At 40.3% G+C, this 17,738-nt stretch overlaps 1 protein-coding gene across 2 annotated transcripts in view; it reads right to left on the minus strand.

Annotated features, from left to right (window-relative positions):
* Positions 1 to 17,738, minus strand: part of PTH2R (parathyroid hormone 2 receptor) — a 477,959-nt gene that overhangs the window by 212,030 nt on the left and 248,191 nt on the right. For both annotated transcript variants that reach the window (XM_089672855.1, XM_089672846.1), the window contains exon 7: positions 8,836 to 8,989. In XM_089672855.1, coding sequence (XP_089528981.1) covers positions 8,836 to 8,989 — 154 coding nt within the window. The remainder of the gene's footprint in view (positions 1 to 8,835; positions 8,990 to 17,738) is intronic.

Below are 17,738 nucleotides of genomic sequence, written 5' to 3' on the forward strand. Positions count from 1 at the left end.
GAGTCAAGCCTAGAACTCTGCTCTAGACTATCTAGCTGCTGACAGCAAGGCTGTCCAATGGGTCACTGTCTGAGAGTGAATATGGAAAATTGGGTTATTTATTTATGTATGTATTTATTTATTTTTAAGGACAACAATAATTGTATAGTATGTTCTCCAATGTTTCTTCTAGATTGGCACAGTAAATGAGTGGGCAAGCTTGCTAGTTTAAGCAATTTATACCTAACAATTGTTCACTACCAACATGTACAAAAGCATGCAATGTAAGCTAATTAAACAGGAGAAAAACTATCAGGGCTAACAATGCTAAAACTAATCATGCAAACAATATATACCAAAACATAAAAGGAATGCTGTAGACTGATAATTAAGTGTAGGGAAACAAAAAAGTAATACCATTAAGTAGGGAAAAATAAAACATATGCTGTGAATCAACATAGTAAAGCATTTTGTAGCTTTGAAAGAAACACTTGGGCTTTATATTATTGCTCATCTTATTTAATATATTATCCGTGAAAGTGGCTGTCAGTACAGAAAGTATAAGATTAAGTCTGTGGCTCTTGAATGATTGGTTGATCCAGGGTTGATGAAATACTACAATTTAACACCCATTTCCAGGATCCCAATCTCAGAGTAAATTGTTTTCTACTTCTAGAGTTGGGCTTTAAGTATTGTCTTTGGGTGGCTATGTGTGTTCCCCAGCCATCTGCCAAAGAAACTGTCTCCATCTACGCTTGACTCACCCAGGCACTGCACTGCACAAAATGTTAATATTTCTCATCATTGGGGTCATAGTGAGGACAAGACACCTTGGCCAGTGCTTCCATATCATCATTACATTTACAGCCATACTTCCAGCTATGGCAGCAACATAGGTCCTTAGCCATCTGCTCAAGTACTGCCTTCATGTAATCTTGGGTGCTCCAGGTTTTGCTGTTTTTGTTCAGTCTCAAACAGTATGCCTTACTATGTGCAATTGTAAAGTAGGATAAAAGAGCTGGGCATAGAGCCATATTTTCTCTTTAAGTACAGCAATCGGCAGGTTTCCTAAAGTACATGATTTGAACAAATAGATATGTACCACATGTGTACTTTTGTTGAAGGATACATTGTTGTTATTGTTATTCATTTTTTTAATCATGATTTTATGTTACTTCGGGAAAAGTACTTTTTATATAACTGATAATGTCTTACTTACAGTATTCCATAGCACTACATTTCTTTTCATTTCCTATACCTACCTGAGTTATCCAAGCATACCAGATTAAAGCTGTAATATATTTAGCTGCATCTGTAGTCAATGCATGACATGTTTAAATATTATAATGTATATATATATATATATATATATATATATATATATATATATATATATTTATACACATATACACACACACATACAGTATACACACACTATATTGCCAAACGTATTGGGACACCAGCCTTTACATGCACATGAACTTTAATGGCATCCCAGTCTTAGTTCGTAGGGTTCAATATTGCGTTGGCTAACCCTTTGCAGCTATAACAGCTGTCCACAAGGTTTAGAAGTTTATCTATGGGAATGCTTGACCATTCTTCCAGAAGCGCATTTGTGAGGACAGGCATTAATGTCAGACGAGAAGGCCTTGGTCACGGTCTCCATTCTAATTTATCCCAAAGGTGTTCCATCAGGTTGAGGACTCTGTACAGGCTAGTCAATTTCCTCCACCCTAAACTTGCTCAATCATGTAATTATGGACCTTGCTTTGCGCACTGTGTGCAGTGATGTTGGAACAAGAAGGGGCCATCCCCCAAACTGTTCCCACAAAGTTGGGAGCATGAAATTGTCCAAAATGTCTTGGTATTCTGATGCCTTAAGAGTTCCCTTCACTGTATCTAAGGGGCCAAGCCCAACCCCTGAAAAAAGACCCCACACCATAATCCCCCCTCCACCAAACTTTACACAATGCAGTCACGCAAGTATCGTTCTCCTGGCAAAAGCCAAAACCAGACACATCCTTTGGATTGCCAGATAGAGAAGCGTGATTTGTCACTCCAGAGAACATATCTCCACTACTCTAGAGTCCAGTGGTGGCGTGCTTTACACCACTGCATCCGACACTTTGCATTGCACTTGGTGAAGTAAGGCTTGGATGTAGCTGCCATTCCATTATACCCATTCCAGGCCCATTCCATTAAGCTCTTTCCAAGTACTGTTGTGCTAATCTGAAGGCCACATGAAGCTTTTAGCTACTGACTCTGCAGACAGTTGGAGACTTCTGCTTGAGCATGCGCTGACCCTGCTCTGTTATTTTATGTGGCCTACCACTTCATGGTTGAGAGACTTTTGTTCCCAGTTACTTACACTTTGTTATAAATACGACTAGCAGTTGACTGTGGAATATTTAGTAGCAAGGAAATTTCACAGATGGACTTATTGCACAGCTGGCAACCTATAATGTACCATGCTTGAATTCACTGAGCTGCTGAGAGTGACCCATTCTTTCACAAATTTTGTTGAAGCAGTCTGCATGCCTAGGTGCTTGATTTATACACCTGTGGCCATGGAGGTGATTGGAACACATAAAATGGTTTGGAGGTGTGTCGCAATACTTTTGGCAATATAGTGTATGTATATATATATATATATATATATATATATATATATATATATATATATACACACAGTCAGGTACATAAATACTGGGACATCGACACAATTCTAACATTTTTGGCTCTATATACCACCGCAATGGATTTGAAATGAAACGAACAAGATGTGCTTTAACTGCAGACTGTCTGCTTTAATTTGAGGGTATTTACATCCAAATCAGGTGAACGGTGTAGGAATTACAACAGTTTGCATATGTGCCTCCCACTTGTTAAGGGACCAAAAGTAATGGGACAATTGGCTTCTCAGCTGTTCCATGGCCAGGTGTGTGTTATTCCCTCATTATCCCAATTACAATGAGCAGATAAAAGGTCCAGAGTTCATTTCAAGTGTGCTATTTGCCTTTGGAATCTGTTGCTGTCAACTCTGAAGATGAGATCCAAAGAGCTGTCACTCTCAGTGAAGCAAGCCATCATTAGTCTGAAAAAACAAAACAAACCCATCAGAGAGATAGCAAAAACATTAGGCGTGGCCAAAACAACTGTTTGGAACATTCTTAAAAAGAAGGAACGCACCGGTGAGCTCAGCAACACCAAAAGACCCGGAAGACCACGGAAAACAACTGTGGTGGATGACCGAAGAATTCTTTCCCTGGTGAAGAAAAAACCCTTCACAACAGTTGGCCATATCAAGAACACCCTCCAGGAGGTAGGTGTATGTGTGTCAAAGTCAACAATCAAGAGAAGACTTCACTAGAGTGAATACAGAGGGTTCACCACAAGATGTAAACCATTGGTGAGCCTCAAAAACAGGAAGGCCAGATTAGAGTTTGCCAAATGACATCTAAAAAAGCCTTCACAGTTCTGGAACAACATCCTATGGACAGATGAGACCAAGATCAATTTGTACCAGAGTGATGGGAAGAGATGAGTATGGAGAAGGAAAGGAACTGCTCATGATCCTAAGCATACCACCTCATCAGTGAAGCATGGTGGTGGTAGTGTCATGGCGTGGGCATGTATGGCTGCCAATGGAACTTGTTCTCTTGTATTTACTGATGATGTGACTGCTGACAAAAGCAGCAGGATGAATTCTGAAGTGTTTCGGGCAATATTATCTGCTCATATTCAGCCAAATGCTTCAGAACTCATTGGACTCCGCTTCACAGTGCAGATGGACAATGACCCAAAGCATACTGCAAAAGCAACCAAAGAGTTTTTTAAGGGAAAGAAGTGGAATGTTATGCAATGGCCAAGTCAATCATCTGACCTGAATCCGATTGAGCATGTATTTCACTTGCTGAAGACAAAACTGAAGGGAAAATGCCCCAAGAACAAGCAGGAACTGAAGACAGTTGCAGTAGAGGCCTGGCAGAGCATCACCAGGGATGAAACCCAGCGTCTGGTGATGTCTATGCGTTCCAGACTTCAGGCTGTAATTGACTGCAAAGGATTTGCAACCAAGTATTAAAAAGTGAAAGTTTGATTTATGATTATTATTCTGTCCCATTACTTTTGGTCCCTTAACAAGTGGGAGGCGTACATGCAAACTGTTGTAATTCCTACACCGTTCACCTGATTTGGATGTAAATACCCTCAAATTAAAGCTGACATTCTGCAGTTAAAGCACATCTTGTTCGTTTCATTTCAAATCCATTGTGGTGGTGTATAGAGCCAAAAATGTTAGAATTGTGTCAATGTCCCAATATTTATGGACCTGACTGTATATATATATATATATATATATATATATATATATATATAGTATATATATTACACCAATCAGCAATAACATCATGCCCACCCACCATAACCCATCAAGGCATGGGCATCACTAGACCTCTAAAAGGTATGTTGTGGTATCTGGCATCACACTAAATTGTTTTTCCAGCACATTCACAGCCCCATATGCAGAAAATTGTGAAGCACTTTGTGTTCTAACACCTATCGGAACATTAACTTTTTCAGCAATTTGAGCTACAGTAGCTCTTCTATTGAATCAGACTACATGGGCCAGCCTTTGCTCCCCACATACATCAATGTGCAGTGACCACCCATAACCCTGTAGCAGGTTCACTGGTTTACCTTCCTTGGATTACTTTTGGTAGATCTTGGTAGGTCCTGACCACTGCAGAACAAGCCAGGAACATTTTTTAATGTTTTGTTTCTTTTGTTTTGGCCATTTCAAAGCCATATATTTATAGAAAACCTTTGCTGTCTTTAGAGGAAAATATCAGTGTTAGAACAGCATATATGTTCTTTACAGTGGTTGTGTACAGCAAAATCAATGCTGCGTATACATTAAAAAAACAATTACCAATATATTTAGAAAAATGTTAGTAACTTTTGAAAAGTGAATACATTTTGCCACTAAACTAAATGAAAATAATAATAATAACAATGGTAAGCTGAAGAAAGATTGCACTTAATTATGGAGTGATGCTGACTCTGGTACACGTTGGTGAAGCTGCTTGCCCTTAAAACCAGAAATCCAGGAACAGGTTTGTTTTTCCTTTTTTTCTATTTTTTTTTTTTAAATCTTTCCCACATGAACAATATCAATTGCATATCAGGAGCTCTCTAGGTTCTCCTAATAACTCCTTATATGGCTCCCCACTGCATCGGAATGATGATCTATGTATGACTGACATAATTTCTGGTGTGCCTCTGCCCACTCACTTGGCTGTGCCATTCATAAAACACAGTACAAATGTTTTTTCTGAGCTGTTCTTTGTGAATGGCACATCAAAGTGAGGGGCAGAGACACTGTAACTGGTGTTATTTATATATTTTCTTCTGATGCAGCACATAAACAAATTTACATTGTTTATGTGATAAATAATAATTAAAAATAAAAAAAAAAACTTGCACCTGCTGTTGATCTTTAATGCCTCCTGCACATTCTTATTAGCCAGCAAAACGGTGCATCATAGTGATACGCCAATTGGACTATGCATACCGATGGGGCTTTCAAGGCTGTTTTTTTTTTTTTTTGATTTAAGATAATATTTCAAATCTGGGGTAAATATATTCCTACAGATAGCTTGCTTTAACGTATGAATACATTTGAACAACATTTTACCAGTCTCCTAATCTATAATGACTGAAAGCAAACATCAATGGGATATACTTAGCAGAATATCAACCTTAAACCTCCAGCTGCACCAAAGGGAGATGACCAATGTTCTCAAACTTGACCAACAGTACTAGTGTTGTTATCCTCTCACATAGTCACAATGAAATCTAGACACTTTTGGTTCAGTTAATGGTTTACAAAATTGTTTTGAGAGAATTACAAAATCTGCCGTTGCTAATCTACTGAAAATGATAGTTGCATTCCTGTCATACTTATCCAATGGTTTCAATACTTTCTGAGTCTTTAACACAGAACAAGCATGTAGATCAAACAATCAGAGTAAAGTTAGCACTTCTAATGTGTATACTTGTTCTTAGCATCCAATAGCACTAAAACTTCTGATCCAGAATAGCATCCAGGAACCTAATATTTTTAGAAGGACTGCTCACATTGACACTTTTCTTACTTTCCCAGTACAGGTATTGTAGCTGGCCAGCTAAGACCAGTCCTAGGTTGTTAATATGGTTCACATATATGTATATACCAAACCTGCCAATAACCTCTGTACAGTGTATATGTGCATATGTTAAGGCCAAAAGCAAAACCATTGCTGTAATCTATGTCTTTGAATGTTATGACATTTATATATTCATTGTGTTAGCAGAAGCAGAAAGGAAAATATGCCTTTAAGAGTTAGTATAGAGCTGAGCCAATCACAGCCAGCCTCACACTGTACAGAGCCTTAACCAATCCCAGCCAGTTTCACATTTGTGCCTGTGTAAAACTCCCTGCTAGAATTTTCTAGGGTCACTTGCTCATCAGACAGAAGAGGAAACAGACAAGTTCCAGTCAGAGAAGCTCTATGGAGGCAGAGAAGGCCAAATAGGTATTTAATGCACTTGTGTGTTCCTCTGTTGTTTAACAGTGCAGGTAGATCTGTATGTATAAACTGTTGTGTGTGTTTACTTGTAGTTCCACCGGATCTAACGAAATATGTAATCGAATCTACCGAGATAAGCTATTGAAATATACAGAACAAAATAAGTTATCGATATAATCCACCGAATTAAACCACTGTAATATGAAAGAAATAAGCTACTGTAAGATAAATGAAACAAGCCATTGTAAGCAGTTATATGAAGAAGATTGAAGTTATTAAAGAAGTTAACTAAAGTATTCGGTGTGCTCTTTAAACCTACTGCATCCATAAAGCGGCATTGGAGGAATTACAGAGTAAAGTCAATCTAATCAAACAAAGAAACAGCAATTGCATAATTTTCTAATGCCACAGCGCACAAGGCACCAAAGGGTGCTGCGTCTGCCACAGGTATCCCTTAACCACAAATGTTCTCAACACAAAATAAATCTGGGTTGGTGACAAAGGGAGGTGGATTTACTAACGACAAAGAAAAGATGCAATTTACAAATACAGTTACATTCTGCAAGGGCTTAATAATTGAGGTAACACTTCACTTTGCAAAGAATACCTAGTCACATGCTAGGAAAATTAAAAGAACAGCATTTTTGCTAGTGGTAAGGAAGCAAGGGTGATATCCAGTCCAAGGAGCTGTGCCTCAATGTGAAAAGATTTTGGGTCTGGAGAAAGCTGACTAGAGAAGAAATAATGCATCAGTCTTTGTCTTGTACTTCAGGCAGCTAATTGAAGCAATGCCATAGGTGTGCTTCTAGTTGTGTCAGTGAATCATATCATCAAAGACAGCTCAGTTCCATTTATTCTACTGGGTAAGACAATACCTAAAAAGACAAATATCGTACTGTTAAAAGACTTTTCCAGAAAATTGTCTATGCAGCCAAGGGGCCCCAGAAGATCTTAAAAAACTGTACAGCTCCATAAAGTGTTCATTAGTTGTATTGTCATATCTGCAGGCCATTTTGGTCCCTCATGAAGTTTTGCTGAAATCTCCCAGTTAGCAATCCTCATGTTCTAGCTTGTAGCTAGGATGTGAAAGCCATAGCGTTTCACTCCTGCATTGCTAGAAGTGAGCATCCAATGGTTTTTAAGTTCTAGCAATAAGCCCAGACATGGGGTTGCTAACAGTAGGTTTTTCAGCCAGGCTTCCTAGAGGGTCCAAATAGCCTGCAGGTATGACAATAAAACTAATGAACATTTCACAAAACTGCACAGTTATTTTAATATCTACTGGGCCCCTTGATTGCATAAGCTATTTTCTAGAAAAGGTGAATTTAGTCTTTATTAAGGACTCTTCCTCCTATCACAGGAAACACAATTTTCCTAATTTCTAGTTAAAATTCCCTTGATGTATCAAAGCAGTTGCTTACACAAATGGCTGCATGTCTAAAAAAAAAAATTATTATTATTCAGGATTTATATAGCGCCAACTGTTTGCTCAGCGCTTTACAATATAAAGGGAGACAATACAACAATGATACAGTTCAATACAAGAGGGTTAGGAGGGCCCTGCTCCTTGGAGCTTACAATCTAATAATAATACAGCACATTGTACTCCCTTATATTGCTCATTTTAAAAATACTTCTTCAAAAACATCTAAAATCCCCTTCCAAATGTTTCTATCATGAGAATTATCTCCCTCATCTGTTCCTATAAAGCAAAATGTAGCACGCAGCAGCAAGGGAAAGAATATATATTAAAATCATTTTCTATGGATTCCAGAACACTCACAATAAAATACAATGATTCCCAACATGATGCGCCCAGTATGGGATTTTAAAAATATCAATATCAAATATAAAATGTGACAAGACACATTGCCAGGAAAATTATTTTTCACCCAATATGCACAGCATGGTAAAGTTTGGAATGTCATCAAACAGCCGAAGTATGAAACAACTCCTTCGGTCAACATCATCAAAAGCATATAATTAGCAGTTTCATAGTATTTCAGATAGTAGTATGAGAATTTCAAACAGAAAACCATTTATACACAAAATATAGATACAAATAAACTTCATTCCATAACTGCACTCAGCAGCATCAGAAGCATACAATATTAAAACCACAATGGCCAATAGTATGGGCCAGAATTCAAATAAAGACTTGGTATTTTTAAGCTCTTGTCAGCGATTACTGGAGCTAATATTTTAGCTTCATCATGGTTCAAATACTGTGACCCTCTGTGCTGGACTGTATTGATTAGTCATATGAATAAAAAGAAAGCTGGCTTACCCCATCCTATGAGTGTGAAGCCCCATAAGTATTTAGTGTCTGAAAAGAATGCTACAAATATCAAGCTGTGCAGATAAAGTCCTTCAACGAGTATCCAGTAGTAATTGGTGGCCAAGAAATAAATGAACAGTACCACAGCAATTTTACATCCAACCTACAAAGAAATTCAGAGATGGTTATATTTTTATTTTTGACTATACTAAATGGAAATAAAATAAAAAGCATGTAAAAAGTTAAATATAATGCTAGACAAATATGATATACTACTAGTTACTTGATTCATTTTTAAAGGAGCTTAGGCTATCCTGTTGTAATGTAGTAGCCAAGATGGCACCACACCCAACTACAGAATGTTACTCACAAAGAAAAGTGTTCAGCTAATATGATTGCTCATGACGACTCTTATTCTTACTGCAAGCTTACTATATAGCAAATGGATCAGCCCAAAAGGGTGTTTGTTTAACACAGAGACCGTGCACATGAGAGGATCACTATGTGGTAATCTGCACCCTCAATGCCATCTTTTGTCTGGTGCCCAGGTGCAGAGGCCACCTGCCATGTTTGTTTTCACTGCATTAAGTGAGCTTTGGATAGGAGGTGCAAAGGTGAATGGGAAGGGGGTGTGTGCTTTTTTAGGGGTTTGCTGGGGAAAGGTTTTTACTAGGGAAGACTTAAGCTGGGTGGTGGTGGTGGTGGAGTGGGGGACAGCACAGCACACTAGTCAAGAATATGTAAGGCAGCGGTTGGGATTTTGTAATGTGCTGGTTATACTATATACTTCTGACTGCTGTGCTCTGTATGCGGTGTTATATGTTACATAGCCCTTACTGTTGTATGTTATATGCTAATTGGTGCTGGATTCAACTCCTAGGTGCTACACTTTGTACTAGGGGTGTAAAATACATATTCCTGAACCCTTCATTCTGCACTCTCAGCTGCACATTGTATAATCCTGGCTACAGCACTCTATATGTTAGACTATATGCTACATATTTCTAACCACTGCACTTTGTACACTGGGCAGGAGTGCAGTGGTCAGGAGTATGTAACATACAGCCTGGTGTAAAGAGAACAGGGCTCAGGATAATATAATGTATAGTGCAGTATACAAGTAGTAGAGGTCAGGAGTATGCAACATATGACACTGCATAGTACAGATATAGCACAGATTGCAGCAGTCAGAATTATATAACATATTACATACTCCTGACCATACTATGTATGTGTTGTTGTATAGTACTGTTGTATCCTAAATACTTAAGTATGTAACATCCTCTCGGGACTGAACTAGAGAGTGCTGCATGATGGAATTATGTGGTATGTTCTTGAGTACTGCACTCTGTGCACTGGGTTGCACATTAAATACTACTACCCACTACATTTGTAGTTTGGGCTGTACATGACATACTCCTGTCAACTGCCTTCTGTATGTGGTATATTTCTGACCCCTGTACTCTATATGTTGTATTGAATTACATACTTACATAAGTGTTCATTATCGCAACAGTTGCTAGTTGCTGTGTAGTCTGAACATATTTTAATGTAGTGCTTCTCTAGGGTAGGCTCAGACAAAGTTTTAGCGTTGTATCTACAGTCTGTGTCCAAAAAAGCATGTAGGTCCCACCCACTGTTCACACAGTGTGGCAACATCCACTGCTCACTTCAGAGTTTTAATGATTGTGAAAGACCCAGGGGTGCCCCAGGTCTTTCACAATCCTAGCAATGCCCCTGTCCTACTATGTTATTATGCACTTCTGAGTCCATGTGAAACCCGAATTGCAGACCTCCAGTTGCACAGTGATGCTCAGACAAGCACAGTGGCACTTTGGAGTGGGATTCCAGTTGCAGAAGACAATCAGGTGTTCACTGACATGGACTTGTAAGTAATAAAAGTAATAAACATGGAGGGGTTGCACTTTGTCATTGTCGCCTTGGGCACTGGATGATATTACCTGGACACTGATTTACACATTTTTTTCCCCAGTCCCACGGGAATATTCACATATGTCTATTGCTCATACACAATGCAATCTGTATGATTCCAATAATTAGGTTTCAGAAGCATTGTTGTCCATGCTTAAAGTGCTCAAGTTCCATTCACTGCACTCTTGCCAGAAGAAGTGATGGAAAAATCCAAAATGTAGCAGTTGTTGCCTGAACAAAAGGGGATTGTAAATATTCCCGTGGCAACTGTTCCAGAGACAGCTGGATGGGCACACTTTTGTTGTACAGCATCATACAAGGAAAATACATACTGTATATCTAATTGTCTTATGTAAGAACTGTCAGAATAGACATTTAACTTTTCTTTTGGCGAGTAGAAAGAAAAAAGACTTTGTTAATTAATGGAGATGTATAAAAAAAGTACATGGTAATTCACTGAAAATATTCTCATATATTATATCAAATATAATTCCTAAAGCAACATTACCATGTCTTAAAACTATAATATTAACATTAAGCTATGTTAACAGATATGACAGGATTATAGAATGGAATAAACATTTAGTGCACATTAAAATGTATCTACCTAAATGTGTGTTGTCTTAAGGTAACAATCATTTCAAAGGGTTGCCAAAACAGCAGAGTACAGCTAATGTTTTTTCTAAAACATTTGTATGCCAATGAATACCACAATACATGGTATTTTTATTATTATTATTAATCAGAATTTATATAGTACCAATAGTTTGTGCAGCACTTTCCCAATAATGGAAGACAGTACAGTTACAGTGCAATTCAAGAAAAGAGGGTTGGGGGCCTTGCTCTTGGTTTGATGTGCAATATGGTAATTGTGAGAGTGCATTGATTTATTGGTTTAAGTTTCATTAAAAATGAATGCTACTACAATGCACTGTGGTTCATACTTTGTGTTAATGCAAATTGCTTCAAAACTAACCTAAGTCCAAATGGGCCCATTAGCATGGTATTGCTTACTGCAATACCTCTTTTTTGCCATAATATGTCACCAGTCTTTTCGATTAAATGACGCCCAGCTTCACTCTAATCAGAAGACTAAAGCTGACCATAGACCAAATCTTGGTCGAATCAGCAGGGACCAGCCAAGATTTAAATCATCTATGGTCAGGCTGGTTGTACTGAAGTTGATCCATTGCTGCAGCAGGATTGGCATCTTTTTTTAAACTGACGTGCGGTAAAATAATTTTTAGAAAACAAATGAGTGGGGTTCCCCCTACAAGCCATACCAGGCCCTTTAGACCTAGTAGGACTTTTAAGAAGAACCCCACCCCCTATAAAATGGAGGGAAAAAGCATGGGGCCCTCTTAAATTCCTACCAGCACAGGCTTGGCAGGCAAGGAAAGGGGGGATGAATGAGCACCCCCCTCCCTGTGGCTTAGCAGGCTATGTGCCCTCAGCACGGGGAGAAGGAGCTCTTCCCCAAAACCCTTGCTCGGTGGTTGTGGGAGTCTGCAGACAGTTGGGTTTATTAGCATCAGGGTACCCCTTTAAATAAGGGAGCACCCTAATGCTGCTGCCCCTTTTGAATGAATAAGGAGTACTTGTACCCCTACCCATTCACTAAAGGATTAAACTAAGAACAAATAAACACTCCAGACTTTTGAAAAATTCCATTATTGAACAATAATCAAAACAACAAATCGTATATTAAAATAAACAAAAAATGGTTGCACCATTGTAATCCATCATCAATCAAGACATCCAGCATTGTCCTGATGATGCTGACTCACCAAAGAAAAAAAAAAAAAAACAATGCCCGCCAACCCGTCCGCACTCGCCGCAATCTGACATTTGTGGGTCAGATGTAAACAGTTTGGCCCAATTGCTTACGTCTGACAAGCAACTGTCATCAACAATTAGCCAGAGCTAGCAGTGACGTCATTTTTTTCTTAAATCGGCATCACCGTGACAATGCTGGACGCTATGATTGATGGTAGATCACAACAATGGAACCATTTTTTGGGGGTTTTTGGTTTTGTTCAATAAAGGAATTTTTCAAAAGTCTGGTGTGTTTATTTTTTCTCAATTTAACCCTTTAGTGAATGGGTGCTCATTCACAAGGGGGGCATTATCAGGGTGCTCCCTTATTTAAAGGGGTCCCCTGCCGCAGACCCCCACAACCCCCGGCATGCACTTCACTTTTTTCCACCATATTTGGGACGCAGGGTTCCCCTTAAAAGTCCGACCAGGCCTAAAGAGCCTGGTATGACTTTTAGGGGGAATCCCACACACTTTTTTTAAAAAAAATGGGCCTTGGGTGTTGGTGCCTCTGCACTGTAACCCCTTGGAGTTACTCGGGATTAGTGAAGGAATTGACACTTCCTTAAAAAAACTGAAATGAAATGCACCTGTCACACAGGTGAGGAAAAATTGGGCCTTGGGTGATGGTGGTGTCTGAACACTGTAACCCTTCACAGTTACTCTTGCTGGGGAGCAGGAATGGGCCCTGCTGTTAAAAATGAGAAAACATTTTTAAAAAAATTAAAATTACATGTACCTGTCAAACAGGTTCAGAAATATTGGGTCTTGGTGTTGGTGGTGCCCTAAAACAAAAACATTGTTGGAAGATAGCATAATCAGGATTCAGGAATAGGATAGGCAGCATAGGCAATCTTCATAGGCAATCTTCAAGGGATCCCAGATCCCTAACAAATTTAATCAGTTACATCAGCATCAGCATCATTGATCCAGGACTGATTCATTTTGATAAATGTCAGTCGGTCAACAGAGTCGCACACTTTTATCCATCACAAAACCTCCAGGAGAGCTGAATGTCCATTCGGAAAGCACGGTGGATACAAGAAAGGCCAGTAGCTTGACTGCATATTGAGCACATTCTGGCCAGTGATCCATCCTCAAGACCCAGTAACCTAGTGGATCCTAAGTTGGAAAGGTCTGCATGTCTGTTCTTGTTCCTAGATAATCCCGCACCATATGATGCAGACACTTCTGATGGGTGCTTAAACCTAACAGCCCTGGGCTCTGAGGACTAAAGAATTTTTAAAGGTATTGGTCAGCCAGCTGCCTTCTCCACCACTCTTCCTTTGAGCGAACGAAGCCTCAGAAACACATTGTCCAGGAAATGGTAACCTCCCAGTGTCTGGAAAGGTGTTACACACATTTTTCTTCAATGCGTCTTGAAGATCATCCTCTGCCCTCTCTGTGAAAGCAGGATGGGCTCTGCAACTTTACCCTTGTAACATGGATCAAGAAGGGTTACCATCTAGTAATGATCCTTCTCCTTGATACCACGAATCCTCAGGTCCTTTCACAGGCTTTGAAGAATCAGGGAGCCCATGCAGTGTACGTTTGAGGCATGAGATTCTGAGTTCTCTGAGTCACTGAGGATGACAGTGTTAGGAACTATATCCTTCCAGCCATTTACTACTGCTGGCTGGGTTTCTGGGGACTGAAAAACATCCCTTAAAGATTTCTGTATGTTATCCTGTACTTCCATGCTGCTACAGTCCTCCTGCTCAACCTCCTGTCTGCTCTGTGGTCCCGCAGGAATGGTATCTGCATAATGGGGCCTTGAGGAAAGGAAGTCCTCCTCTTCCTTCTCTCCCACTGTTTTGCCTCAAGTTCCCTGTCAATGATTCCACGCAGAGTGCGCTCCAGCAGGAAGACTAGCAGAATAGTGTCACTGATGCATGCATTGTCGCAGCTCACCATTCTTGTGACCTCCTCAGATGGTGACAGAAAAGTGCATGCATCCTTTATGACCAACCACTGGCGTGGTGAAAAGAAGCCAAGCTTCCCTGAACCTGTAGTTGTGCCATACTCATACAGGTTCTCATTGATGGCCCTTTGCTGTGTGTGCAGCTGCTGCAGCATTGCTAATGTTGAGTTCCACCTGGTGGGCATGCCACAAGTGAGGCGGTTGGTGGGCATGTTGAATTCCCGTTGAATGTCAGCCAGCCAAACAATGGCTGTGTATGACCACCGGAAATGGCCACAGACTTTTCTGCCCTGCCTCAGAAGATCTTGTAAGCCTGGGTACCTGTTCAAGAAACACTGCACCACCAAATTCAGGATGTGTGCTAAGCATGGAACATGTGTCAAGTGTCCCTGTCAAGTGTCCCTGTCCCCTAGACAGACCAGCTGAAGCACCGGATGGCATCTTTTAGCCTGACTGATTGCACAGCTCCTTGAATGCTTAGGGAGCACTGCTGGTTCAAAGGAAAATTCAGCAGAAGAGGCCATAGAGGAAGAGAAAGAATAGTGGGTGGAGCAGACAGATGTGGCAGAATCACTACCAGCTTTTTGGAGGCATGGTGGCAGAACAAGCTCCAGCGCTGAACCCTGTCCTGCATCCTTCCCAGCTGCCAGAAAAATTACCCAGTGCGCTGTGAAGGAAATGTAACATCCCTGACCATGCCTGCTGGACCACATGTCAGCAGTAATGTGGACCTTTTTTTACAGCTCAGCAACTGGGGTAGCAAAATTTGCCTGGTGAAATCAACAGGTGGTGTACGGCTAGCAGATTGGGACCTGTGGTACCCATTGCTATACAATCATTCTTCTCGGTGGAGGCTGTTGAGAAGTCTTGAGGTATAGTAGGGGTAGAGATCCCAGATGAGGAGCAAGGAGAAGTCTGTACTTTTTTATAATGTGGGTCTTTCAGGTGCTGTTGCCAATGGGCTGCATGGTAGGTCATCATATGTCTTGTCAAGCATGAGGTGCCCAAGCGGCTGGTGTTTTGGCCATGCTTCAGCCACTTCAGACAGAGAGTGCAAACAGCAATCCTACAGTCTGCTGCACAAGTGTTTAAAAAAGCCCACACCAATGAAATTTTGGAAATCAGCAGCGCCCTGCACCTGTGGAACTCTGTTGGGTGATGCAATAGGGTGGCTGCCCTTACGCCTGCCCCTGGAAGACATCCTGCCTCATTGGAGTTGTGCCTGCTCCTCACTTTTCTCCTCTCTTCTCTAAGGCACCCAAGTACAGTCAGTGACCTCATCATCCCCTCCCTCCTTGTCGCTGGAGCCAACTTGGCAATATGCTGCGGATAGGGGAAAATGACTGCCAATGTCTTGCCCTTCATTGACACCCCCTCTCTCTAGGCTCATGGCACGCCCTTCCTCAACCTCGAAACCAATATTGTAGCATTCAAATTGCTATGCATCCTCCAGCTGCATGGAACTGACACTATGATTGAATAATTACAGTGACTCCTCCATGTATGATGGTGGGGCTACAGAAGGAGTAGCAACTATAGCAGTGACACAGAAATGCTGTAAAAAACACTGACACTTTACTGACACCACTACACTGCTCTTCACAACACCGCACTACACTGATTACACTACACTGTCCCCTAACACACCACTTATTCCACTAAACTCCAGTAACACACTACACATGGCTGCTGTGTAAGCAGCCTTATAAAGTGTGGGATGTGGACTTTGGACAATCGTGGTTCTCACAGTGCATTGTGCTGTGATTGGCCAAAGGATTGCACCATACCTGTGGTGCATTACTTTGGCCAATCATGGCCCTCAATGCATTATGAGAGCACAGTGCATTGTGGGGTGCTCTTACCATTCGTGTGTTCACCAAACACACGAACACCCGATGTTCAACTCGAACATCAAGCCCAAGCATACCAATTAGCACACCAAGAAATAGGTTTGTTTCTATTGTTTGTTGAGTTTTGCTATGGTTTAGTGCACAATTCCATAAGGATGTACAGTATATTCAGCTGTGATACTCTGGTGTTGTAGTGGACTGGTAGTTATCCTGTTTAAGACCATTCTGTAATCACTTGTACTTAAGGAGTTATATGGTCGTAGCCTGCACTTTTAAAGATCAGCATTGTAATAGCAATACAAACAAGAGTTATTATTAACAATCCAATATAAGCTTACTTGAAAAAAAATCTAATTTCATGTGATGAGCGCTGTCTATCTGTTGGACTTCCTTGTCATCAACTTCCTGGATTCCCTGTATGCTTTTCAAGTTCTTCTCTGCTGTTCACTTTTGATTTCTAAGGAGTATATATCTCATGGTGCTTTTGTGCTCCCAAGCAATGATTCCTGTACTGACTTTCCCTCTTGAAACAAATGCTCACAGCACCTCCATAGTTCAGTCAGTAGAATTTGTAAATTTCTGTACATACTAACAGGTCATTAACAGTGAATATGTGTCACAGAATTCATGGAAGTAAATGTGTGGAATTTGTGTTTACAAATGTCAAGATCATTCAGATTATTAGGAGTAGAAATAATTGAAATTCAGTGTGGAAAAGAACATAATTATTTTACATTTTAAATAGATATAGTAGAGTATTGTGTATAACTATGTACTGTATTCTGCTTTCTTACTCAATAAACTATTATTTAAAACAAAAACATAAAAACAATTTCATTTGGAAAAAAAAATGATTAGAGTGGTAGCCATTTTTGGTTCAGGATTTTGCATGGCGACACTGAATGCCTTCTGTGGATGTGCATCAGAGGCAGTTTGCCAAAATTATTGGGCTACCCTTCCAAATCATTGGATTCAGGCGTATAAAAGCAAGCACCTAGGCATGCGGGCTGCTTCTACAAACATTTGTGAAAGAATGGATTGCTCTCAGGAGCTCAGTGAACACAAGCGTGGTACCGTGATAGGTTGCCACCTGTGCAATAAGTCCATCCGTGAAATTGCCTTGCTACTAAATATGCCACAGTCAACTATTAATGATAATATAACAAAGTGAAAGCAACTGGGAACAATAGCAACTCAACCATAAAGTGGTAGGCCACATAAAATGACAGAGTGGGGTCAGCGCATGCTGAAGAGCACAGCGCCAACTGTCTGTTGAGTCAATAGCTAAAGACCTGCAAAGCTTGTGTGGCCTTCAGATTAGCACAGCAACAGTGCATAGAGAGTTTCAAGGAATGGGTTTCCATGGCCAAGCAGCTGCATCCAAGCCTTACATC

The sequence above is a fragment of the Staurois parvus genome, unplaced genomic scaffold, assembly GCF_062004578.1.
Source record: "Staurois parvus isolate SC_StPar_1 unplaced genomic scaffold, SC_StPar_1.0 ptg000011l, whole genome shotgun sequence".
NCBI classification, from domain to species: domain Eukaryota; kingdom Metazoa; phylum Chordata; class Amphibia; order Anura; family Ranidae; genus Staurois; species Staurois parvus.